Raw genomic sequence first — 25251 nt, 5'->3', positions numbered from 1 at the left:
GCTATGCTCTTTGGCCTGACTATCAGCCTGAACAAGACTGAAGTATTTCACCAGCCCGTGCCAAACACCAACCCCATAGAACCAAAAATCACTGTTGATGACATCCAGCTGACAAATGTAAACAGCTTCAAATACTTGGGAAGCATCATCTCGAATGATGGGTCTTCAGACAAAGAAATTGACTCCAGGATCAGCAAGGCCAGCCAGGCTCTGGGGAGGCTGCATACCAGAGTGCTCAATCAACACAATGTCCGTGTCTCCACAAAGCTGGAAGTCTACAGAGCTGTGGTCATCCCTTCTCTCCTATATGGATATGAGACCTGGACTCTGTACCGACGACACATCAAAGTAGAGAAATTTCACATGTGCGCTCTCCTCTCCATCCTTGGCGTTTGTTGGCAAGACCGTGTCTCCAACCTGGAGGTCTTGGATCGTGCAGAGTCCACCAGCATTGAGTCCCTGATCATCAGAGCATAGATGCGGTGGGTGGGACATGTCATCGGAATGGACGACCACTGTATGCCTCGCCAGCTGCTCTATGGTGAACTGGAAACTGGAAAGAGACCTCAAGGTCATCCACACATGCGCTACAAAGACGCTGTGAAGGAAACCCTGCACTACTGTGACATCCAGCCAAGGGAACTAGAAGTTGTGGCTGCTGACAGAACCCGCTGGTGAGCCCTGTGCTATGAAGCCTACACCAGTTTTGAAGAAGAAACTGATGGAAAACCATGAACAGCATCACAGAACAGCAGCCACAATTATTACAATGGACTCCCAGTGCCCCCATTGTGCTTGACTCTGCACTCCCAGACTGGGACTGCAGAGCCACCTCTGTGTTCACAGATGAACTGCAAACAGCATGTCTTCTTCTAATCCGAAGGACTACCACTATACACACACACAGTGCATTATGGTTAATTGGGACGCATTTGGAACAGTACATTTTGGCCCAATTAAGTGGCTGCCCCAATTAGCCAAAGTTTCATGGAAATAGTTACAAAGATATAAAAAGACAAACTGAGTAACAAATTATGTATTTAACTGAAATACTGAACAAACTAAAACACTTGTAAAACTGCTACAGTATTATAAAACTGTATATTAGTTCCTCATGGTTATAGACAAAGGAATTCATCCAATGTACAGTGTCTCAAGATTTTCTCTTGTTTGTGAGTGTACAGTGTGGTGTTCTTTTGATTGACTGTAAATGAACAAAATCAGTGCAGACACTGCAGAAAATGCTTTCATACACTGCTGTCAATGACTGCATCTTCCAAATCTTCATTTTCATTGTAACATTCAAGATGATTGTCGATACCTTCAAATTGTTCATAGTACCCAACTTGCTGAAGTAATGAAATTGCTTAATTTTCACTCCTGCCCATTTCTGGCATCTCCAAGTCTGAATGCTTGAAACCACAGTGAGCAAGACAGTTTCAAATTGACTTACTGCTTTTTTCTCACCAACAATGTGTAATTGGGCAGTAGAGGGAGAGACAGTGACAAAAATCGCTGCTTTTTCAACACAAAGATATGCAACTGATGTTATTTGAATACTGTTTGCTTCAAGTATGGTGTAACATCTAATGGTCACACTAGCAAACACAACTAACCTAGTTAGAAACTGTTTGGCAACAGTCTCCTGCCCCAATTAAGTGACACAGTGACCTAAATAAATGAAGGGATCCCGTCTGTTTTCCTGGTTCATTTTTGTTCTTTCAGAGTTGTCCCAAATAAGCAGCTGCCCTGATAAACTGATGGCCCAATTAACCAGTATCCACTGTATGTATCCATTAAATATAGGAACAGTATTAGGCCATTTGGCCCATTGGGTCTGCTCCTCCATTTCTTCATGGCTGATCCATTTCACTCTCAGCCCCAATCTCCTGCCTTCTCCCCGTATCCCTTCATGTCCTGACTAATCAAGAATCCATCAACCTCTGCCTTCAATATACCCAATGACTTGGGCTCCAAAGCCACCTGTGGTAAGGAATTTCACAGATTCACCACTCTCTAGCTGAAGAAGTTCCTCCTCATCTCCATTTTAAATGGATGTCCCTCTATTCTGAAGCTGTGTCCTCTAGTCTTAGACTACCCATCATGGGAAACATCCTCTCCACATCCACTCTATCAAGGACATTCACCATTTGATAGGTTTCAACGAGATCCCTATCATTCTTTTATTCTGAATTCCAGGGAGCACAAGCCCAAAACCATCAAAGCCTACTCATATAATAAGTCTTTCAATCACAGAATCTTCTTAGTGAACCTCTTTTGAACCCTCTCCAATGTCGGAATATCCTTTCTAAAATAATGGGCCTAAAACCACTCACGATACTCCAAGTGAGGCCTCACCAGTGCCTTATAAAGCCTCAATATTACATCCTTACTTTTATATTCTAGTCCTCTTGAAATTAATGCTATTATTGCATTTGCCTTCCTCACCACCAACTGAACCTGCAAATTAACCTTTAACACCTGATACACAATACGTATTCAGTTCATCTGCCCTTTTCTTGTCCACCATTACAACCTCTCCAGCATCATTTTCCAGCAATCTGCTATCTATTCTCACCTCTCTTTTACACTTCATGCATCTGAAGAAACATTTAGTATCCTCTGATTGTCTCATCCTGCCTTTAGAATACTTCTTAACCATATAACAATAAACAGGCCATCTCGGCCCTTCTAGTCCATGCTGAACGCTTACTCTCACCTAATCCCACTGACCCACACTCAGCCCATAACCCTCCATTCCTTTCCTGTCCATATACCTATCCAATTTTGATTTAAATGACAATACCAAACCTGCCTCTACCACTTCTACTGGAAGCTCATTCCACACAGCTACCACTCTGAGTAAAGAAATTCCCCCTCATGTTACCCTTAAACTTTTGCCCCGTCTCAACTCATGTCCTCTTGTTTGAATCTCCCTTACTCTCAATGGAAAAAGCCTATCCACGTCAACTCTATCTATCCCCCTCATAATTTTAAATACCTCTATCAAGTCCCCCCTCAATCTTCTATGCTCCAAAGAATAAAGACCCAACTTGTTCAACCTTTCTCTGTAACTTAGATGCTGAAAACCAGGTAATATTCTAGTAAATCTTCTCTGTACTCTCTCTATCTTGTTGACATCTTTCCTATAATTCGGTGACCAGAACTGTACACAATACTCCAAATTCGGCCTTACCAATGCCTTGTACAATTTTAACATTACATCCCAACTCCTATACTCAATGCTCTGATTTATAAAGGCCAGCATACCAAAAGCTTTCTCCACCACCCTATCCACATGAGATTCCACCTTCAGGGAACTATGCACCATTATTCCTAGATCACTCTGTCCTACTGCATTCTTCAATGCCCTACCATTTACCATGTAAGGCCTATTTGGATTATTCCTACCAAAATGTAGCACCTCACACTTATCAGCATTAAACTCCATCTGCCATCGTTTAGCCCACTCTTCTAACTGGTCTAAATCTCTCTGGAAGCTTTGAAAACCTACTTCATTATCCACAACACCACCTACCTTAGTATCATCTGCATTCTTACTAATCCAATTTACTACCCCATCATCCAGATCATTAATGTATATGACAAACAACATTGGAACAACATTCTTCTTTGGGAAGTATCTATCCTGTGCCTTCCGAATTACTCCCAGAAACTGCAAACATTGCTGCTCTGCCACCATCCCTGCTAGTGTTCCTTTCCAATTAATTGAATTGAAATGAATTGAATTGACTTTATTTCTTACATCCTTCACATACATGAGGAGTAAAAATCTTAACAGTACATCTCCATCTAAATGTGCAATGTGCAATCATAGTAATTTATAGTAAATAGACCAGTCAACGTAACATAGAAAACACTCAAATCAGCGTGAGTTAATCAGTCTGATGGCATGGTGGAAGAAGTTGTCCCAGAGCCTATTGGTTCTGGCTTTTATGCTGCTGTACCATTTTCCGAATGCTAGCAGCTGGAATGGTTTGTGGTTGGGGTGACTCATATCTCCAATGATCCTTTGGACCCTTTTTACATACCTGTCTCTGTAAGTGTCCTGAATAGTGGGAGGTTTACATCTACTAATGCACTGGGCTGTCCGCACCACTCTCTGCAGAGTCCTGCGATTAAGGGAGGTACAGTTCCCATACCAGGCAGAGATGCAGCCAGTCAGGATGCTCTCAATTGTGCCCCTGTAGAAAGTTCTTGGGATTTGGGAGCCCATACCAAACTTCCTCAACCATCTGAGGTGAAAGAGGTGCTGTTGTGCCTTTTTCACCACACAGCTGGTGTGTACAGACCATGTGAGGTCCTCGGTGATGTGGATGCCGAGGAACTTAAAGCTGTTTACCCGCTCAACCCCATTGATGTCAATAGGGGTTAACCCATCTCCATTCCTCCCATAATTCACAACCAGCTCCTTTGTTTTTGCGACATTGAGGGAGTGGTTGTTTTCTTGACACCACTGTGTCAGAAAGATGACTTCTTCTCTGGAGGCTGCCTTGTTATTGGTTGAGATTAGGCCAATCAATGTAGTGTCATCTGCAAATTTAATTAGCAGATTAGAGCTGTGGGTGGCAACAGTCATTGGTATACAGAGAGTAAAGGAGGGGACTTAATACACAGCCATGAGGTGTTCCTGTATTGAGAGTCAGAGGGTTGGAGGTGAGGGAGCCCACTCTTACCACCTTCCGGCCATTTGACAGGAATTCCAGGATCCAGCTGCACGGCAGGGTCAAGGTCGAGGTCTCTGAGCTTCCTGTTGAGCCTGGATGGAATTATGGTGTTGAATGTTGAACTATAGCCCAAGAACAGCATTCTCACATTGGCATCCTTCTCTAGATGTGTAAGGATAGTATATAGAGCTGTGGCTATTGCATCATCTGTCGATCGATGGCGTCAGTAGGTGAATTGTAGGGGTCCAGTGTGGGTGGTAGCATGCTGCTGATGTAGTCCTTGACCAGCCTCTCAAAGCATTTGCTTATTATTGAGGTGAGTGTGACAGGACGCCAGTCGTTCAGGCATGTTACCTTGGTCTTTTTAGATACAGGGACTATGGTGGATGTTTTGAAGCAGGAGGGCACTCTACACTGGGAGAGGGAGAGATTAAAAATGTCTGTAAACACAGCTGCCAGTTGTGCACATCCTGAGTACTCGCCCTGGGATGCCGTCTGATCCCGCAGCCTTGCGACTGTCCACTTGTTGGAAACATCTGCATACCTCAGCCTCAGAGATGACCAGGTTGCAGGTTGTAGCAGAGGTTTTCCTCGGAGGCTCAGAGTTAGTGACATCGAACCGAGTGTAAAACCGATTGAGCTCATGTGGGAGAGAGGTGGCGAAGTTGGTGGCACCACGTTTGGCTTGAAGTCTGTGATGGTATGCAGCCCTCGCCACAAGTCACGTGTGCTATTTGTTGTGAATCTTGACTCAATCTTGTCCCTGTATTGTTTCGCAGCCTTGATAGCTTTGCACAGATCGTAGCTGCTTTTCATGAGCTTCTGCTGATTGCTGACAGTGTAAACTCTATGTCGCGCGGTAAGTGCTGCTCACACGGAACTATTGAACCAGAGATTCTGGTTCAGGGAGACCCTGACCGACAACATCGTTGATGCACTTCCAGATGAAGCACGTGACTCCATCTGTGAACTCAGAGACATCCTCATCCTGGAAGACATTCCAGTTGACGTCATCGAAGCAGTCCTGCTGCATGGAGACCGATTGGTCAGATCAATAGTGGACAGTTTTAACCATGGCCACCTCTTGTTTCAGCTTCTGCCTGTATGTCGGCAAGAGCAGGATCACAGAGCGATCTGATTTTCCAAAAGCTGGGCGAGGGAGAGCTTTGTAAGCGTTGCGGAAGGGAATGTAGCAGTGGTCAAGTATGTTATCTCCATGAGTGCTCACCTGGATGTGCTGACAAAACTTTCATCAGTGACACTCGATTAACATCACTGGCGACAATGAAAGCAGCCTCTGAGTGTGCATTCTCCCGTGTGTTGATGATCTTGTTCATTTCCTTGAGAGCCCGGTCAGTATCAGCCTGCAGCAGAATGTACACCACTGTGATGATAACAGCCGTGAGCAGCCAGTAGGGTCTGCACAGCAGCACCAGATATTCCAGATCTGGGGCACAAAAGGATTTGAGGGCATGCACATTCCAGGGATCGCACCAAGCATTGTTGACCATGAATGTTACTCTGCTATTTAAGAAGGGTGGGAGGCAGCTGAAAGGAAACTATAGACCTATTAGCCTGATGTCCATGGTTGGGAAGTTGTTGGAATCGATTGTTAGGGATGAGATTACTGAGTACCTGGAGGCACATGACAAGATAGGCCAAAGCTGGCATGGTTTCCTGAAAGGAAATTCCTGCCTGACAAACCTCCTGCAATTTTTTGAGGGAATTACAAGCAGGGAAGACCAAGGAGATGTGGTAGATGTGCTGTACTTGGATTTTCAGAAGGCCTTTGATAGGTGCTGCACATGAAGCTGCTTAGCAAGATAAGAGCCCATGGAATTACAGGGAAGTTACTAGCATGGGTGGAGCATTGGCTGATCAGCAGAAAACAGAGAGTGGGAATAAAGGGATCCTATTCTGGCTGGCTGCCAGTTACCAGTGGAATTCCACAGGGGTCAGTGTTGGGACCGCTGCTTTTTTGATGTAAGTCAATGATTTGGACTATGGTATTAATGGATTTGTGGCTAAATTTGTCGATGATACAAAGATAGGTGGCGGAGCGGGTAGTGTGAGGAAACAGGGAGCCTGCAGAGAGACTTAGTAGTTTAGGGGAATGGGCAAAGAAGTGGCAAATGAAATACAATGTTGGAAAGTGTATGGTCATGCACTTTGGTGGAAAAAATAAATGGGCAGACTATTATTTAGATGGGGAGATAATTCAAAATGCAGAGATGCAAAGGGACTTGGGGGTCCTTGTGCAGGATACCCTAAAGGTTAACCTCCAGGTTGAGTCGGTGGTGAAGAAGGCAAATGCAATCTTGGCATTCATTTTTAGAGGTATAGAATATAAGAGCAGGGATGTGATGTTGAGCCTCTATAAGGCACTCGTGAGCAATGTTCCCTCGAACTTTTAGTAGTGTGCGCAAAATTCTTATGTTGTGCAAATATTTTTCCTGTGATAAAAGTATGTGCGCACTGCATGCACACGTGGCACAGTTTATGTAGGTTTACAAAATATTTGACATAAAACTGCACAGAATAACAACAAAATAACATACATATTGAAGTCACTCAGTTATTTTTCCCTCTCCTGTCTCTGACATTTCAATAAGTATAATTATTAATTACTACATTATTTTAGGTAACTAACCTTTTGTGCACAGATTAATTTCCTTTGTGTGCTGGTTGAAAAATGTGTGTGTGCGCACAGCTTGGAGGAAACACAGCTCACGAGACCACACCTGAAGTATTGTGTGCAGTTATGGGTTCCTTATTTTAGAAAGGATATACTGACATTGGAGAGGGTTCAGAAAAGATTCACAAGAATGATTCCAAGATTGAAAGGGTTACTGTCTGGCAGCTCTTGGGCTGTATTCCCTGGAGTTCAGGAGAATGAGAGGGGATCTCATAGAAACATTTCAAATGTTAAAAGGCCTGTACAGATTAGATATGACAAAGTTATTTCCCATGGTAGGGGAGTCTAGGACAAGAGGACAAAGTGACCAAAGGTGTACTTGAAAGTCAGAGGCAGACAAAAACAAAAGTTTGAGAGGAAAAAGGAGGTACATAGCAGGAATAGGCAAGTAGGAACAAGTGAGGTGCTCGAGGAGTACAAGAAATATGAGAGAACACTTGAGAAAGAAATCAGAAATCATCCTTAGTGACAGGAGAGGTACCAGAGTATTGGTGGATAGCCAATGCTGTTCCACTGTTTAAGAAAGGCTCTAAACATAAATACATAAACCAGGAAATTATAGGCCAGGAGCCTGACATCAGCTGTGGAAGAGTTATTGGAAGGTATTCAAAGGGACTCGATATGAGTATTTGGATAGACATAAGACTGATTAAGGATGGTCAGCATGGCTTCCTGTGTGGTAGGTCATGTCTAACCAATCTTATAGTATTTTGAGAATATTTCTAGGGAAGTGGCCGAGGTCAAGGCAGTGAAATTTGTCTACGTGGATTTAATAAGGCCCTGCAGGGGTGGCTGATCAGGAAGGTCCGTTCACTTAGTGCAGATGTGGTTATCTGGGAGGCTGAAGGTCTCCCAGAATTTCCACATCTCACGCACAGAACAAAGCACAGCCCCTGGAACTACTCCTACTGCCCTAACAGGCAAGGAAAGAAGAAGAAACTTACCTTGCCCAATCAGATCTTGCCAAAGCCTTCCCACTGCAGACTGGCTAACTCGCACAATGGCCACTCCGCTTGCCCCTGTCTTTTCTTTTTATTTGCCTTTTCTAATGAATCCTGTTCACTGATTGGGTGCAATCCAGTTCTAAAAATTGCCATGAAGCACTGCCTTTTTAATCTTTAGTCATGGACCTAAATTAAATTGATGTCTCTTCTGAAGTAAATTGTGTTAAATTATCATCGCAAACAGTGAGCGATGGCAAGGAAAATTTGGGGCATGGATCGATGCAGATGGAGTTCCGATGCTCATACAGATGGCCTGGGAGCAAGGTTGGATTGCTGTAGATGTCGAGCTGATTTAAAGAGCTTGAGAGTGGCTTCGGGCTGGGTGGCAAAATCTGGGTATGGAGTGACTCACCGGGTGGCAACATCTGGGCCCAGAGTGAGTTGCTGAGCAGCGTGGTCTAGGCCTGGAGCCTTTCATGTCACCAGTGCCTGGGTCCTAGTGCAGGGTACAATATGTTGTTTAGACAATTTAAACACTGCCCAGATTGGGGGCGAAAGCCAATTTTGCTCACTTTCCACAATCTTCACTCCTCTCTTCAGGGCACAGAGCCTTTTGCTGTTCTGTCGTCGGGTCAATTTAAATGCTGGCCTAGATGCACTGAAAAGACACGGTGTCATTCAGGATAAGAGCTGATTTTGCTTGCTCTCTGTGATGGTGATTTCCATGTTGCTGAGGCTATGAAGACTGCCCCGGCTGCTGTGCTTCATGCTCGCTAATATGATATTCTGATAAGCGAGGCTTTGGGCCTAGTCTAGGCTGCTCTTGGGTTCAGATCTGATGATGCCATTTTGGTTCTGAATGCTGTTGTTCACTTCAACTGTTTGTATGATTAGTATTTTTTCCCTTTCTCTTGTGCATCAAGTGTAGGTCTTTTTCTTTTTCTTCTTTTCTTTAAATTGGGTTCTTTCAGGTTTCTTGCTTTGTGGCCAGTGTGAGCAAGCAAATCTCAAGGTTGTATAATCTATACATTCTTTAATAATAAATGTGCTTGAATCTTGAATAATTGGAACCAGAGTGTTAAGTGGTCAAGAACTAAATGCACAAACCACCTCAATGGTCAGGCTCAAACCCAGTCACTAGAGCTGGGAGCCACCACCCAACAACAAAGCCGAGCAGTGAGGAAGCAATGTTCCACAGCCACTGGGCAGCTTCCATTCAATGTTCCGAATCTTTAGGCATTGAGAGGTGTCCATCACATGTCATCACTTGCCTTGGTTGATACACAGTGCTGCCACAATCTGCCAACACCACTGGGAGGATGAAAGATCTTGTGAATGATGTAATCTGATACTATTGCATTATTTGGGAACAGGACCACTGATCTGCTGACCAAGCTAACATGATCAAGCAGCACACATACAAACTGCTGGAGGAACTCAGCAGGCCAGGCAGCATTATGGCAAAGAGTAGTCAAAGTTTCAGGCCCACACAATTCATCAGGTCTCTTTTCCATAGATACTGCCAGGCCTGCTGAGTTCCTCCAGCATTTTAACCATAGAACCATAGAACACTACAGCACAGTACAGGACCTTCAGCCCTCCATGTTGTGCTGACTCATATAATCCTTAAAACAAAAGTACTAAACCCACACTACCCCATAACTCTCCATTTTTCTTTCATCCATGTGCCTGTCCAAGAGGCTCTTAAATACCCCTAATGTTTTAGCCTCCACCACCATCCCTGGCAAGTCATTCCAGGCACTCACAACCCTCTGTGTAAAAAAACTTACCCCTGATGTCTCCCCTAAACTTCCCTCCCTTAATTTTGTACATATGCCCTCTGGAGTTTGCTATTGGTGCCCTGGGAAACAGGTACTGACTATCCACCCTATCTATGCCTCTCATAATCTTGTAGACCTCTATCAAGTCCCCTCTCATTCTATGCTCCAAAGAGAAAAGTCCCAGCTCTGCTAATCTTGCTTCATATGACTTGTTCTCCAAACCAGGCAACATCCTGGTAAATCTCCTCTGCACCCTCTCTATAGCTTCCACATCCTTCCTATAATGAGGTGACCAGAATTGAACACAATACTCTAAGTGCGGTCTCACCAGAGATTTGTAGAGTTGCAACATGACCTCTCCACTCTTGAACTCAATCCCCCTGTTAATGAAGCCTAGCATCCCAATAGGCCTTCTTAACCACCCTATCAACCTGTGCAGCGACCTTAAGGGATGTATGGATTTGAGCCCCAAGGTCCCTTTGTCCATCCACACTCTTAAGTAACTGACCATTAATCCTGTACTCAGTCTTCTGGTTTGTCCTACCAAAATGCATCACCTCACACTTGTCCGGATTGAACTCCATCTGCCATTTTTCTGCCCAACTCTGCAGCCTGTCTATATCCTCTTTTAACCTTCGACCACCTACAGCACCATCCACAACTCCTCCAATCTTCGTGTCATCCGCAAACTTACTCACCCATTCTTCCGCCTCTACATCCAGGTCATTTATAAAAATCACAAATAACAGGGGTCCCAGGACAGATCCCTGCAGCACTCCAGTAGTCACTGACCTTCAGGCAGAATACTTCCCTTCCACTACTACCCTCTGCTTTCTTCCTTTAAGCCAATTTTTTATCCAAACAGCCAAGGTTCTACTGATCCCATGCCTCATGACTTTCCAGATGAGTCTCTCATGAGAGACCTTGTCAAATGCTTTGCTAAAGTCCATGTAGACCACATCCACTGCCCTACCCTCATCAGTTTCTTTTGTTACCTCTTCAAAAAACTCAATCGGGCTCGTGAGGCATGATCTTCCCTTCACAAAGCCATCTTGACTATCCATGAGTAGACTGTACTTGTCCAAATGCTCGTAGATCCTATCCTTAAGAATCCTTTCCAGTAGTTTGCATACCACCGACGTAAGACTCACTGGTCTATAGTTCCCAGGTTTCTCCCTATTACCTTTTTTAAACAAGAGAACTACATTTGCCATTCTCCAGTCCTCCGGCACTTCCCCTGCAGCCAAAGAGGATTCAAAGATCATAGCTAATGCTTCTGCGATCTCTCCCCTCAATTCCCACAACAACCTGGGGTGTATCATATCTGGCCCTAGGGATTTATCAATCTTAATGTTTTTAAGAAGATCCAGCGCTTCTTCTTCCTTAATCTCCACATTGTCCAGTACACAGGCCTGCTCTACTTCGACCTCATCCTGATCAAGATCCTTTTCACTTGTTAATACCCAAGCAAAGTATTCATTTAGGACCTCCCCAACCTCTTCTGCATCCAGGCACATGTTGCCCTCTTTATCCTTTAGCAGTCCCACCTTCGTTCTCGTCATCCTCCTATTCTTCACATATGCATAGAATGCCTTGGGGTTTTCCTTAATCCTGCATGCCTTCTCATGCCCCCTTTGAGCTCTCCTAAGTCCTTTCTTTAGCTCTTCCCTGGCTACCCTATATTTCTCATAAGTGCCTCCTACTTCTTGCTTCTCATATCTAACATATGCTTCCTTTTCCCTCTTGACGAGTTGCCTCACGTGTTTCGTCAGCCACAGTTCCCTTTTCCTACCATTTTTTCCTTGCCTCAGTGGGACAAACCTATCCTGAACTCAGCTCAAGTGGTCCCTAAACTTCTCCCACATTACTTTTGTGCTTTTGAACATCTGTTTCCAATTTACTCTCGCTAGTTCCTGCCTCATCCCTTCAAAGTTAGCCTTTCCCCAGTTAAGCACTTTACCATTTTGTCTGATTTTATCCCTTTCCATAGCTATGCTGAAGCTAAGGGAGTTGTGGTCACTCTCACCAAAATGCTCCCCCACCAAGAGGTCTGTCACCTGACCAGGTTCATTACCCAGAACTAGATCCAGTATAGCCTCTCCTCTCGTTGGCCGGTCCACATACTGTGTTAGGAATCCTTCTTGAACACACCTGACAAATTCAGCCCCATCTATCCCCCTTGCACTCAGGAGGTGCCAGTCAATATGAGGGAAGTTGAAATCACCCATAACAACTACCCTGTATTTCCTGCACCATTCTAAAATCTGCCTGCTTATCTGCTCCTCGGTGTCCTGAGGGCTATTTAGGGGCTTATAGACTACTCCCAGCACAGTGATTGATTCCTTCCTATTTCTGACTTCCACCCAGACTGATTCCGAGGACACTCCCTCTGCAGCGTCCTCCCTTTCTATAGCCGTGATACTATCCCTGACCAGCAATGCCACTCCCCCCGCCCCTTTTCTACCTCCCATCCTGTTCCTTTTAAAACACCTGAACCCCAGGACCTGCATCATCCAATCCTGCCCTTACTTCAACCAAGTTTCAGTAACGGCCACAACATCATAGTTCCACGTACTAATCCATGCTCTATGTTCATCCTCCTTGTTCCTAATACTCCTAGCATTGAAATAGACACATTTCAACCCCTTTAACTGGCTACAATTATATTCTGTCCCCTGCCTGTCCTTCCTCATCAACTCAGAACTCTTAGCATCAAGCCCTTGTCCTTCTACCTTAATCCCTGCACTCACATTCTGATTCCCACCCCCCTGCCAAACTAGTTTAAACCCTCCCCAAAAGCTCTATCAAACCTGCCCACCAGGATATTGGTCCCCCTGGGATTTAAGTGCAACCTGTCCTTTTTGTACAGGTCACACCCGCCCCAAAAGAGGTCCCAATGATCCAGAAATCTGAATCCCTGCCCCCTGCTCCAATCCCTTAGCCATGCATTTATCCTCCACTTCATTCTATTCCTATACTCACTATCGTGTGACACAGGCAGTAATCCCGAGATTACTACCTTTGAGGTCCTGCTTTTCAACTTCCTTCCTAACTCCCTGTAGTCTTCTTTCAGGACCTCTTCCCTTTTCCTACCTATGTCATTGGTACCAATATGTACCATGACCTCTGGCTGTTCTCCCTCCCAACGCAAGATATCTTGGACATGATCAGAAACGTCCCGGACCCTGGCACCTGGGAGACAAACTACCATCCGAGTTTCTTTCCTGCGTTCACAGAATCGCCTGTCTGACCCCCTGACTATAGAGTCCCGTATCATTACTGCCTTCCTCTTCCTTTCCCTACCCTTCTGAGCCACAGGGCCAGACTCTGTGCTGGAGGCATGGCCACTGTTGCTTCCCCCAGGTAGGCTGTCCCCCCCAACAGTACTCAAACAGGAGTACTTATTGTCAAGGGGTACAGCCACAGGGGTACTCTCTGGTACCTGACTCTTCCCCTTCCCTCTCCTGACTGTGACCCATTTCTCTGTCCCCTGTGGCCCTGGAGTGACCACCTGTCTGTAACTCCTCTCTGTCACCTCCTCACTCTCCCTGACCAGACGAAGGTCATCGAGCTGCAGCTCCAGTTCCCTAACATGGTCCCTTAGGAGTTGCATCTCTATGCACCGAGTGCAGATGTGGCCGTCCAGGACACCGGGAGACTCCAGGTCCTCCCACATCTGACACCGACCTCAGAAAACTGGCCTCACACACACACACACTATCTCCTTTTGCAATCAACAACTGCCTTACCTTGTTCCATTACCACCGAAGCCCGTGGAGCCAAAGTCCTTTCACTCTGCTGCCCCTCACTCCACTGTCTGCTGGATATGGCTGCCTTCTTTTTAAACTGTTTGCGCTCAACAGGCTGACGTCATGCGCCTGTGCAGTCTGGCCTCTCCCTTCACCCGAGAACTCAAAATGTCTTCCCGCTGGAAATCCTTGGGTGCTCTCCCGCTGCCTTCTTGTCCTGAATTTTGTGTGTGTTGCTTGGATTTCCAGCATCTGCAGATTTTCTCTTGTTTGTGAAAGGCATGATCAAGGTCACCAACCTACAGGAAAGATATCAATAAGATTAAAAGAGCACAAAGAAAATTTACAAGGATGTTGCTGGGAATTGAGGACCAGAGTTATAGGGAAAGGTTGAATAGGTTAGGACTTTATACCCTGGAACACAGAAGACTGAGGGGAGATTTGATAGAGGTATACAGAATTATGAAGGGTATAGGTAGAGTAAATGCAAACAGACTCTTTCCACTGAGATCGAGTGAGACTAGAGCCAGAGGTCACAGGCTAAGGGTGAAAGGTGAAATGTTTAGAGGAAACCTGAGGGGGTAGTGAAATTGTGGAACAAGCTGACAGAAAAAGTGGTGTATGAGGGTTTGATTTCAATATTTCAGAGAAGATAGGATAAGTAAATGTTTGGGAGTGGTATAGAGAGTCATGTCCAGGTTGGACGAGGCAGAATAATAGTTCCGGATAGACTGGATGGGCCAAAAAGCCTGTTTCTGTTCTATAGCTCTGTGAGAGTGAAACCTGGGTAGAGTTATTGTGCTATCTTGGGTCTGGATTATCACATCAGTGTGTCAACCATATAACTTCTCACAGCTCTTATTCTCACCCTGCCTTCATCTTTCAGGTTTGAGAGGGGTCAGGAGGACACCTTCAACATGGTGATTGCCGACATTGGGCAGCTCAGAAAAATAAGGATTCGCACTGATGCTAAAGGATGCCGTTCTGACTGGTTCCTGGATAAGGTGATTGTGACACCACAACATCAGCCCAGAGCTGAACAGGAGACAGTGGTCAGGGATGTACGATAAGGGAGGGAGAAGACAGCTGCAATCCATTTCCTTGGGTCTATAGAATAGGAAAGGGATGCATAATGTTATGTTTTTCCATTTCTCTTCAACAAAGGCAGAAATTTCTCTGTGTGTGATAAAGTTTATCTCGAAGGAAGTGCCTTCCCTACGCAGTAAGTTTGATCAACATCTCCACCCACAAACCTATAAGATCTTAAGACATAGGAGCAGAATTTAACAAGACTGATCCCAATGATCCTGTTTAACCAGATTGTGATCCCAACGATCCCGTTCAACCAGACTCTTCTCCCAAGATTCCCCTTTGACCAGAATGTGCTACAAACGTTCCTCTTTCAACAGACTGTGATCCCAACGATCCTCTTTAGGACTATGAGAGACATTGATCATGTGGATAGCCAGAGGCTTTTTCCCAGGGCTGAAATATCTACCACAAGAGGGCACAGTTTTAAGGTGCTTGTAAGTAGGTACAGAGGAGATGTCAGGGGTAAGTATTTTATGCAGAGAGTGGTGTGTGCATGGAATGGGCTGCCAGCTACAGTGGTGGAGGTGGAAATGATAGGGTCTTTTAAGAGACTCCTGGATGGGTACATGGAGCATAGAAAAATAGAGGGCTGTGGGTAAGTCTAGGTAGTTCTATGGTAAGGACATGTTTGGCACAGTTTCATGGGCCAAAGGGCCTGTATTGTGCTGTAGGTTTTCTATGTTTCTAAGACCATAAGACATGAGAGCAAAATTATGCCATTTGGCCTATTGAGTCTCCTCTACCACTCAATCATGGCTGATCCTATTTTATTTCCATCTTCAGCCCCACTCCCCGGCCTTCTCCCCATGACCTTTGATGCCATATCCAATCAAGAACCTATCAATCTCTCCCTTGAACATACCCAACGACCTACTACCAAAGTGCATGACCCTGCATTTTCCAACATTGTATTTCATTTGCCACTTTCTTGCCCATTCTCCAAATCTGTCTGAGTCCTTCTGCATCCCACCTGTTTCTACATTACCTGCCCCTCCACCTATCTTTGTATTATCTGCAAACTTGGTAACAAAGTCATCTATTCCATCATCTAAATCCACTATGATATACAGCAAAAAAGCAGTCACATCACCGACCCCTATGGAACACCGCTAGTCACTGAAATCCAATCAGAAAAGGATCCTTTTATTCCCACTTGCTGCCTCCTACCAATCAGTCAATACTCTAACCATGTTAGTAACTTTCCTGTAATACCATTGGCTCTTAACTTGTCAAAGGCCTTCTGAAAGTCCAAATATACAACGTCCACTGAATCCCCTTTATCGATCCTACTTGTAATCTCCTCAAAGAATTCCAACAGGTTCATCAGGCAGGATTTTCCCTGAAGGAAACCATGCTGACTTTGTCCGATCTTGTCCTGTGTCACCAAGTACTCCATAACTTCACCCTTAACAATTGATTCCAACATCTTCCCAACCACTGAGGTCAGGCCTGTAATTTCCTTTCTGCTGCCATCCTCCTTTCTTAACGACTGGAGTGACATTTGCAATTTTCCAGTCCTCTGGCACCATGCCAAAGTCCAGTGATTTTTGAAAGATCATTTCTAATGCCACCACAATCTCTAATGCTACCTCTTTCAGAACCCTAGGGTGCAGTTCATCTGGTCCGGGTGACTTATGTACCTTTAGGTCTTTCAGCTTTTTGAGCACCTTCTCCCTTGTAATAGTAACTGCACCCACTTCTCTTCCTTCACACACTACAACATCAGGCATACTGCTAGTGTCTTCCACAGTGAAGAATGATGCAAAATACTCATTTAGTTCATCAGCCATCTCCTTGTCCCCCGTTATTATTTCTCCTGCCTCATTTTCTAGCGGTCCTATATCCACTCTCATTTCTCTTTTATTTTTCACATACTTGAAAAAACTTTTACTATCCACTTTGATAATATTTGCTCGCTTGCTTTCATATTTCATCTTTTCCCTTCACATGATTTTTAGTTGCTCTCTGTAGTTTTTAAAAGCTTCCCAATCCTCTATCTTCCCACTAATTTTTGCTTTGTTGTATGCCCTTTCTTTTGCTTTTACAATGGCTTTGACTTCCCTTGTCAGCCATGGTTGTACTATTTTACCATTTTTGAGAGTTCCTTCATTTTTTGGAATACACATGTCCCGCATTTTCCTCATTTTTCCCAGAAATGCACACCATTGCTGCTCTGCTAACATCCCTGCCAGCAGCTCCTTCCAATTTACTTTGGCAATTCTTCTCTCATACCACTGTAATTTCCCTTACTCCACTGAAATACTGCTAATCAGACTTTACTTTCTCCAATTAAATTTCAAGTTGAACTTAGTCATATTGTGATTACTGTCTCCTAAAGGTTCTTTTACCTAAGGTTCCCTAATCACCTCTGGTTCATTACATAACACCCAGTTATACATAACAGTATAGCAGATCCCCTAGTAGGCTCAATGACAAACTACTTTAAAAAGCCATCTCTTAGGCATTTAATAAACTCACTCTCTTGAGATCCATTACCAACCTGATTTTCCCAATTGACCTGCATGCCATGTTGGGAGGCATGTATATAACTGCCATCAATGTCCTTTTACCCTTGCAGTTTCTTAACTCAACCCACAAGGATTCAACATCTTCCAATCCTATGTCACATCTTTCTACTGATTTACCAGTAGAGCCACACCACCCCCTCTGCCTACCTTCCTGTCCCTCCACCAATGCTTCACCTTGGACATTCAACTCACAACTACAACCATCCTTCAGCCACACTTCAGTAATGACTACAACATTATATCTTGGCAATCTCTAATATTGCAACAAGATCATCCACCTTACTTCTAATGCTATGTACATTTAGATACAACAGCTTGAGTACCGTATTTGCTGCCCTTTCTGATTCTGCATCCGTAATGATTTGCTACTCAGCCTGTTGGCTGCAACTAAGTCCCATCACTTGCCTGCCCTTCCCGACAGTCTGACTGCACACTACATTTTTACCATCCATCCTATCCGAGTCCCTTCACTCCAGTTCCTACCTCCCCGCCAAGTTAGTATAAACCCTCCCCCAACAGCGCTAACAAACCTGCCCATGAGAATTTTGGTTCCCCTCGGGTTCAGGTGCAACCCGTTACTTTTGTACAGGTCATACCTCTCCCAGAAGAAATCCCAATAATCCAAAAACCTGAAGCCCTGCCCCCTGCACCAGCTTCTCAGTCACACGTTTATCTGCCAAATCGTCCTGTTTCTACCCTCACTGGTGCGTGGCACAGGCAGCAATCCAGAGATTACTACTCAGGAGGCCCTGCTTCTCAGCTTTCTATCTAGCTCTCTAAATTCTCTTTTCAGAATATCATTGCTTTTCCTTCCTGTGTCATTGGTACCAAAATGTACCAAGACATCTGGCTGCTCCCCCTCCCTCTCCAAAATGTTGTAGACATGATCTGAAACATCCCTGACCCTGGCACCTGGGAGGCAACATAACATCCGGGTGTCCTATTCACATCCACAGAATCTCCTGCAGGTCCCCGCACTATCGAGTCCCCTGTCACTACCACTCCCTTCTTCTCTCTCTTGCCCTTCTGCACCACGGACCCATGGTCAGTGCCTGTAACCCGGTCTCTGTGGCATTCTCCTGGGAGGTCATCCCCCACAAATTATCCAAAGTGGTATATTTGTTTTTAAGTGGAATAGCCACAGGGGTGCTCTGCTCTAACTGCCTATTTCCATTTCTCCTGATAGTCACCCAGCTACTCGCCTCCTGCAACTTCAGGGTGACTACTCCCCTGTAACTCTGATCACCACCCCTCCACACCCCTGCCCCTCCACAGCCCCATCCCCACCCCTCCACACCCCCACCCACCACTACTTTATCATTTCCTCTCAGTCACTTTATGTACAGATACACCTGTGCCTAGCATCAGTTTATGGACATACAATCAATCTGTGTTTTTAAATTTATCGCGTTTATTATTAGTGTACTGTTCTTTATCCTACTGTGCTTTTGTGCTGCATCGGATCCAGAGTAACAATTATTTAAATTTTCCTTTACACTGGAAATGACATTAAACAATCTTGAATCTTGAGTCACAGAAATCACAAAGTTTATTCCCTGGAATGGTGTTGGCCTGTGATTTGCAAATGAAACTGATTGAGGTTTGTTGGGCTACGGGCTATGGAACTGATGAGAGTAAAAATCGTTGTGTAGAAGAGCAGTTGGCTTTCCATTCCTGACCATTGCCCAGTTTCCATTGAAAGTACATGTCACGTAAGAATGATGAAACATTCTGAATCAGAATCAGCTTCACATCACTGACATTTGTTGTTTTGCGGCACCAGTACGTTGCAATAGAGGGTTATGGGTAATCCTTGGTCATTTCTAAGGTAAGGACATGTTTGGCACAGCTTTGTGGGCCAAAAGGCCTGTATTGTGCTGTAGGTTTTCTATGTTTCTATTTATAAAAATCATGAAGAGTAGGACTCACAGAACAGATCCCTGAGGCACAGCATTGTTCACCAACCTCCATGCAGAATATGACCTGTCTACAACCACTCTGTGGACAAGCCAGCTCTGGATCCACAAAGCAATGTCCCCTTGGATCCCATGCCTCCTTACTTTCTCAATAAGCCTTGCATGGGGTACCTTATCAAATACCTTGCTGAAATCTATATACACTACATCTACTGCTCTACCTTCATCAATGTGTTTACTCACATCCTCAAAAAATTCAATCAGGCTCGTAAGGTACGATCTGCCCTTGACAAAGCCATGCTGACTATTTCTGATCATATTATGCCTCTCCAAATCTTCATAAATCCTGCCTCTCAGGATCTTCTCCATCAACTTAACAACTACTGAAGTAAGACTCACTGGTCTATAATTTCCTAGACTATCTCTACTCCCTTTCTTGAATAATGGAACAACATCCACAACCCTCCAATCCTCTCCTGTCCCAATTGATGATGCAAATATCTTTGGCAGAGACTCAGCAACCTCCTCCCTCGCCTCCCACAGTAGCCTGGGGTACATCTCGTCTGGTCCTGGTGACTTATCCAACTTGATGCTTTCCAAAAGCTCCAGCACATCCTCTTTCTTAATATCTACATACTCAAGCTTTTCAGTCTACTGTAAGTCATCCCTACAATCGCCAAGATCCTTTTCCATAGTGAATACTGAAGCAAAGTATTGATTAAGTACCTCTGCTATCTCTTCCGGTTCCATACACACTTTTCCACAATCACACTTGATTGGTCCTATTTTCTCATGTCTTATCCTCTTGCTCTTCACATACATACTTGTAGAATGCCTAGGGGTTTTCCTTAATCCTGTCCACCAGGGCCTTCTCATGGCCCCCTCTGGCTCTCCTAATTTCCTTCTTAAGCTCCTTAAGTCCCCTATCATTGCTGCCATCCTCTTCCTTTCAAGGGGTTTAGAATATATAAGCAAGGAGATAATGCTGAGCTTTTTAAAGACGCTGGTCAGGCCACACTTAAAGCGTTGTCAACTGTTTTGAACCCCATATCCCAGAAAGGATGTATTATCATTGGAGAGAGTCCTGAGGAGGTTCACAAAGATTATTCGGGAATGAAGGGGTTAATATATGAGGAGCGTTTGGCAGCTTTGGACCTGTACTCACTGGAATTTAGAAGAATGATTGGAGATCCCATTGAAACCTACCGAATGCTGAAAGGACTGGATAAGGTGGATGTGGAGAGGATGTTCCCTGTGGAGGGGGTGTTCAGAGCTAGAGGGTACGGCCTTTAAATTGTTTTAGCCAAAGAGTAGTAAATCTGTGGAATGTTCTGCCACAAACTTCAGTGGAGGCCAAGTCTGTGTGTATATTTAAGGTGGAAGTTGATATTTTCCTTATCAGTCAAAGTATCCAAGGACATGGTGAGAAGGCAGGTGTATGGGGTTGAGTGGGATCCAGGATCAGCCATGATGGAATGAGGGAGCAGACTCGATCTGAATGGCCTAATTCTCCTATGTCTTGAGGTTTTGTGGTTTTACTATTAATGGTGAGGAGGTAGATGTGATGAAGATCTGCAAGTACTTGGGGGTGCACCTGGATGACAGACTTGAGTGGAGCACCAGCACAGAGGCTATATACAAAAACGGCCAGAGTCACCTCTACTTCCTGAGGAGACTGACGTCCTTTGGAGTATGCAGGCCTCTCCTTCACATATTCTACCAGTCTGTTGCTGCCAGTACAGTCTTCTAAGCAGTAGTGTGCTGGGGCAATGGCATCAACACAGGTGATGCCAGCAGACTCAATAAACTGATTAGAAAGGCTGCTTCTGTTAAAGGGGTCAAACTGAACACACTGGAGACTGTGGTAGAACAAAGGACCCTACGGAAAATCCTGGCAATTCTGGACAATGTTTCCCACCCTACACTTACCACCTTGGCTGAACAGAGGAGCACTTATAGACGAAGCCAACTGCACTTCTCCAAAGGGTGCTATATGAGGTCATTCTTACCCTCAGCCATTAGTCTCTATAATCAGTCAACCTACTGCCAGGGAAGTGATGATACATTTTTTTTCTTTTAGATCTTCATGCTGAATCAGAACACAAATGAGATGACCACTTTTACATATAACGACTGGCTATCAAAGACACGCGGCACCAAGCGGTTGACTACCTGTGAGCTTGCTGCTGTAGTGGATGAGGAGGCGATGGTGGAGAAAACAATCTACGTCATTAGTGTGAAAACCAGTGATATCTCAGGTTGGTGAGAGCAGGCCAGATATCTCAGCAACATGTCTGGTTGATAGCTCATTGATATCTCAGGTTGTATCAGTAGGTTGGATGAGTTTTAGCCCCCTACTACCCATATCAACGTGTAATGTAATGATGGAGGAGAAGTCATCATTAGTGTTAACCAGTGTGTTACAAGGAAAAGAAACTGTAGGAAGCCAGAGGTTAACGCTCAAGTTCAAGTTTAATGGACATTCCACCACACATAGAAACCCTACAGCATAATACAGGGCCTTCGGCCCACAAAGTTGTGTTAAACATGTCCCTACCTTAGAAATTACTAGACTTCCCCACAGCCCTCTATTTTTCTAAGGTCCATGTACCTTTCCAAAAGTCTCTTAAAAGACCCTATCGTATCCGCCTCCACCACCATCGCCGGCAGCCCATTCTACACACTCACCACTCTCTGAGTAAAAAACTTGCCCAACGTCTCCTCTGTACCTACTCCCCAGCACCTTAAACCTGTGTCCTCTTGTGGCAACCATTTCAGCCCTGGGAAAAAGCCTCTGACTATCCACACAATCAATGCCTCTCATCATCTTATACACCTCTATCAGGTCACCTCTCATCCTCCGTCGCTCCAAGGAGTAAAGGCCCAGTTCACTCAACCTATTTTCATAAGGCATGCTCCCCAATCCAGGCAACATCCTTGTAAATCTCCTCTGCACCCCTTCTGTGGATTCCACATTATTCCTGTAGTGTGGCGACCCGAACTGAGCACAGTACATGAATACAACCAAATGAAACAGCATTGTTCTGGGCAAAGGGCATACCAAGTCACAATTAGAATACATCACATTTACCACATATAATTATGATAGAAGAACAACGTACAATTACAGAAAATATATAAAATAATGATGATATAGCCCAGTCCTGTTGCGTCGCACCTTCCTCGTAATATAGGTTCCTGATTTCACAGTCTGTGGACTGATGGTGCACAAATGTGTCACAAATTCCCATCCGATCCGGACCAGTCACAGTTTAAGAATAAGGGGTAGGCCATTTAGAATGGAGTTGAGAAAAAACTTTTTCACCGAGAGAGGTGTGGATCTGCGGAATGCTCTGCCTCAGAAGACACCTTCCCCGTCCAGTTCCGGCCCGTCGCGTCGCATCTCCCCATCCAGTTCCATCCCGTCGCGTCGCATCTCCCCATCCAGTTCCATCCCGTCGCGTCACATCGCCCCTGTCCAGTTCCATCCCATCACGTCGCATCGCCCCCGTCCAGTTCCGTCCCGTCGCGTCCCATCTCCCCCGTCCAGTTCCGTCCTGTCACGTCTCATCTTCCCCGTCCAGTTCCGTCCCGTCGCACGTTCCCCATCCCGTCCAGTCCTGTCCCCTCCCATCTTCCCCATTCCGTCCCATATTACTATTACAAGGGAGAAGGTGCTCAAAAAGCTGAAAGACCGAAGGGTACATAAGTCACCAGGACCAGATGAACTGCACCCTAGCGTTCTGAAAGAGGTAGTGTTAGAGATTGTGGTGGCATTAGAAATGTTCTTTCAAAAATCATTGGACTCCGGCATGGTGCCAGAGGACCGGAAAATTGCAAATGCCACTCCACTCTTTGAGAAAGGAGGAAGGTATCAGGAAGGAACTTATAGACCAGTTAGCCTGACTTCAGTGGTTGAGAAGATGTTGGAGTCAGTTGTTAAGGATGAAATTATGGATATTTGGTGACACAAGACGAGATAGGACAAAGCCAGCATGCTTTCCTTAAAGGAAAATCTTGCATGATGAACCTGTTGGAATTCTTTGAGGAAATTACAAGTAGGATAGATGAAGGGGATGCAGTGGATGTTATATATTTGGATTTTCAGAAGGCCTTTGACAAGGTGCCACACATGAGGCTGCTTACCAAGTTAAGAGCCCATGCTATTACAGGAAAGTTACTAGCATCGATAAAGCATTGGCTGATTGGTAGGAGGCAGCAAGTAGGAATAAAAGGATCCTTTTCTGGCTGGCTGCCAGTGACTAGTGGTATTCCGCAGGGTTCAGCATTGGGACCACTTCTTTTTATGCTGTGTATCAATGGTTTAGATGATGGAATAGATGGCTTTGTTGCCAAGTTTGCAGATAGTACGAAGGTTGGTGGAGGGGCAGGTAGTGTTATGGGAACAGGTAGAATGCAGAAGGACTTGGACAGATTAGGAGAATGGACAAAGAAGTGACAAATGAAATATAATGTTGGAAAATGCATGGTCATGCACTTTGGTAGAAGAAATAATTGTGCAGACTATGTTCTAAATGAGGAGAAAATCCAAAACTCTGAGATGCAGAGGGACTTGGAGAGTGTCTTGAAGGTTAACTTGCAGGTAGAGTCGGTGGTGAGGAAGGGAAATCCAATGGTAGCATTTATTTCAAGAGGTCTAGAATACAAGAGCAGGGATTTGATGCTGAGACTTTATAAGGTGCTAGTGAGGCCTCAGCTTCAGTATTATCAACAGTTTTGGTTTCCTCATCTAAGGAAAGATGTGCTGGCATTGGAGAGGGTTCCGGGAAGTACAAAAGGATGATTCCAGGAACGAAAGGGTTATCATTTGAGGAACGTTTGATGGCTCTGGGACTGTACTTGCTAGAATTTAGAAGGATTGGGGGGGGGGGGGGGAAATCTATTTAAAACCTTCTGAATGGTGAAAGCCCTGGACAATGTAGATGGGGAGAGGATACTTCCTATACTACAGAAGTGTATGACCAGAGGGCACAGCCTCAAAATAGAAAAACATCCCTTTGAGGTGGGAATTCTTTAGCTGTACACGGACAGCTGTAGAAGCCAAGCTATTAAGAATATTTAAATCAGAAGTTAATCGGTCCTTGATTGGTCAAGACATCAAAGGTTACAGAGAGAAGGCAGGAGAATGGGGTTGAGAGGGATAATAAATTAGCCATGATGGAATTTCAGAGCAGACTCGATGGGCTGAATGGCCTAATTCTGCTCTTATGTCTTATGATTTTTTGGGGTTACATTTGATCAGCAGTCAGTAGTTTACATTAAGTTTACACTAATTTACGATCTGTCAATCACAGGCGCAGGCACTGATGCTAATGTGTTTCTCATCATCTTTGGAGAGAATGGGGACACTGGCACCCTGGCGTTGAAACAGTCCAACAATTCCAACAAATTTGAGAGGAAAGCTTTGGATGTCTTTAAGTTTGTGGATATGCTGAGCCTGGGAAACCTGTCCAAGGTCCGAATATGGCATGACAACAAGGGTAAGTCGATGCTGAGCCTGGGAAACCTGTATAAAAAGACCATTGTTTTGGGATTTTCAATATGCAGGTAGATTAGGAAAATTAGACTGGTGCTGGATCCCTAGAAAGGGGATTGGTAGAATACCTGTAAGAAGGCTACAGTCAGATGTATCAGTATTACAAAGAAGAGAAAATCTGTAGATGCTGGAAATCCAAACATCAGACAATGTTTCAGACTGAGACCCTTGGGTTTCGGCCCAAAACATCAACTGTACTCTTTTCCACAGATGCTGGCTGGCCAGGCCAGCATTTTCTGTGTGTTGTTTACATTGCTATTACGGTGGAGTAAAGGGAATTACAGAGGCATGAGAGATGACA

General features: G+C 44.7%; 1 protein-coding gene across 1 annotated transcript in view; it reads left to right on the top strand.

The window, feature by feature from the left end:
• Window positions 1-25251, top strand: part of LOC140737585 (lipoxygenase homology domain-containing protein 1-like) — a 394473-nt gene that overhangs the window by 332342 nt on the left and 36880 nt on the right. Inside the window, exons 41-43 of the mRNA XM_073064021.1 lie at window positions 14744-14861; window positions 21474-21651; window positions 24709-24894. Coding sequence (XP_072920122.1) covers window positions 14744-14861; window positions 21474-21651; window positions 24709-24894 — 482 coding nt within the window. The remainder of the gene's footprint in view (window positions 1-14743; window positions 14862-21473; window positions 21652-24708; window positions 24895-25251) is intronic.

The sequence above is a fragment of the Hemitrygon akajei genome, chromosome 13, assembly GCF_048418815.1.
Source record: "Hemitrygon akajei chromosome 13, sHemAka1.3, whole genome shotgun sequence".
NCBI classification, from domain to species: domain Eukaryota; kingdom Metazoa; phylum Chordata; class Chondrichthyes; order Myliobatiformes; family Dasyatidae; genus Hemitrygon; species Hemitrygon akajei.
This window is presented reverse-complemented; position numbering and strand designations above follow the sequence as displayed.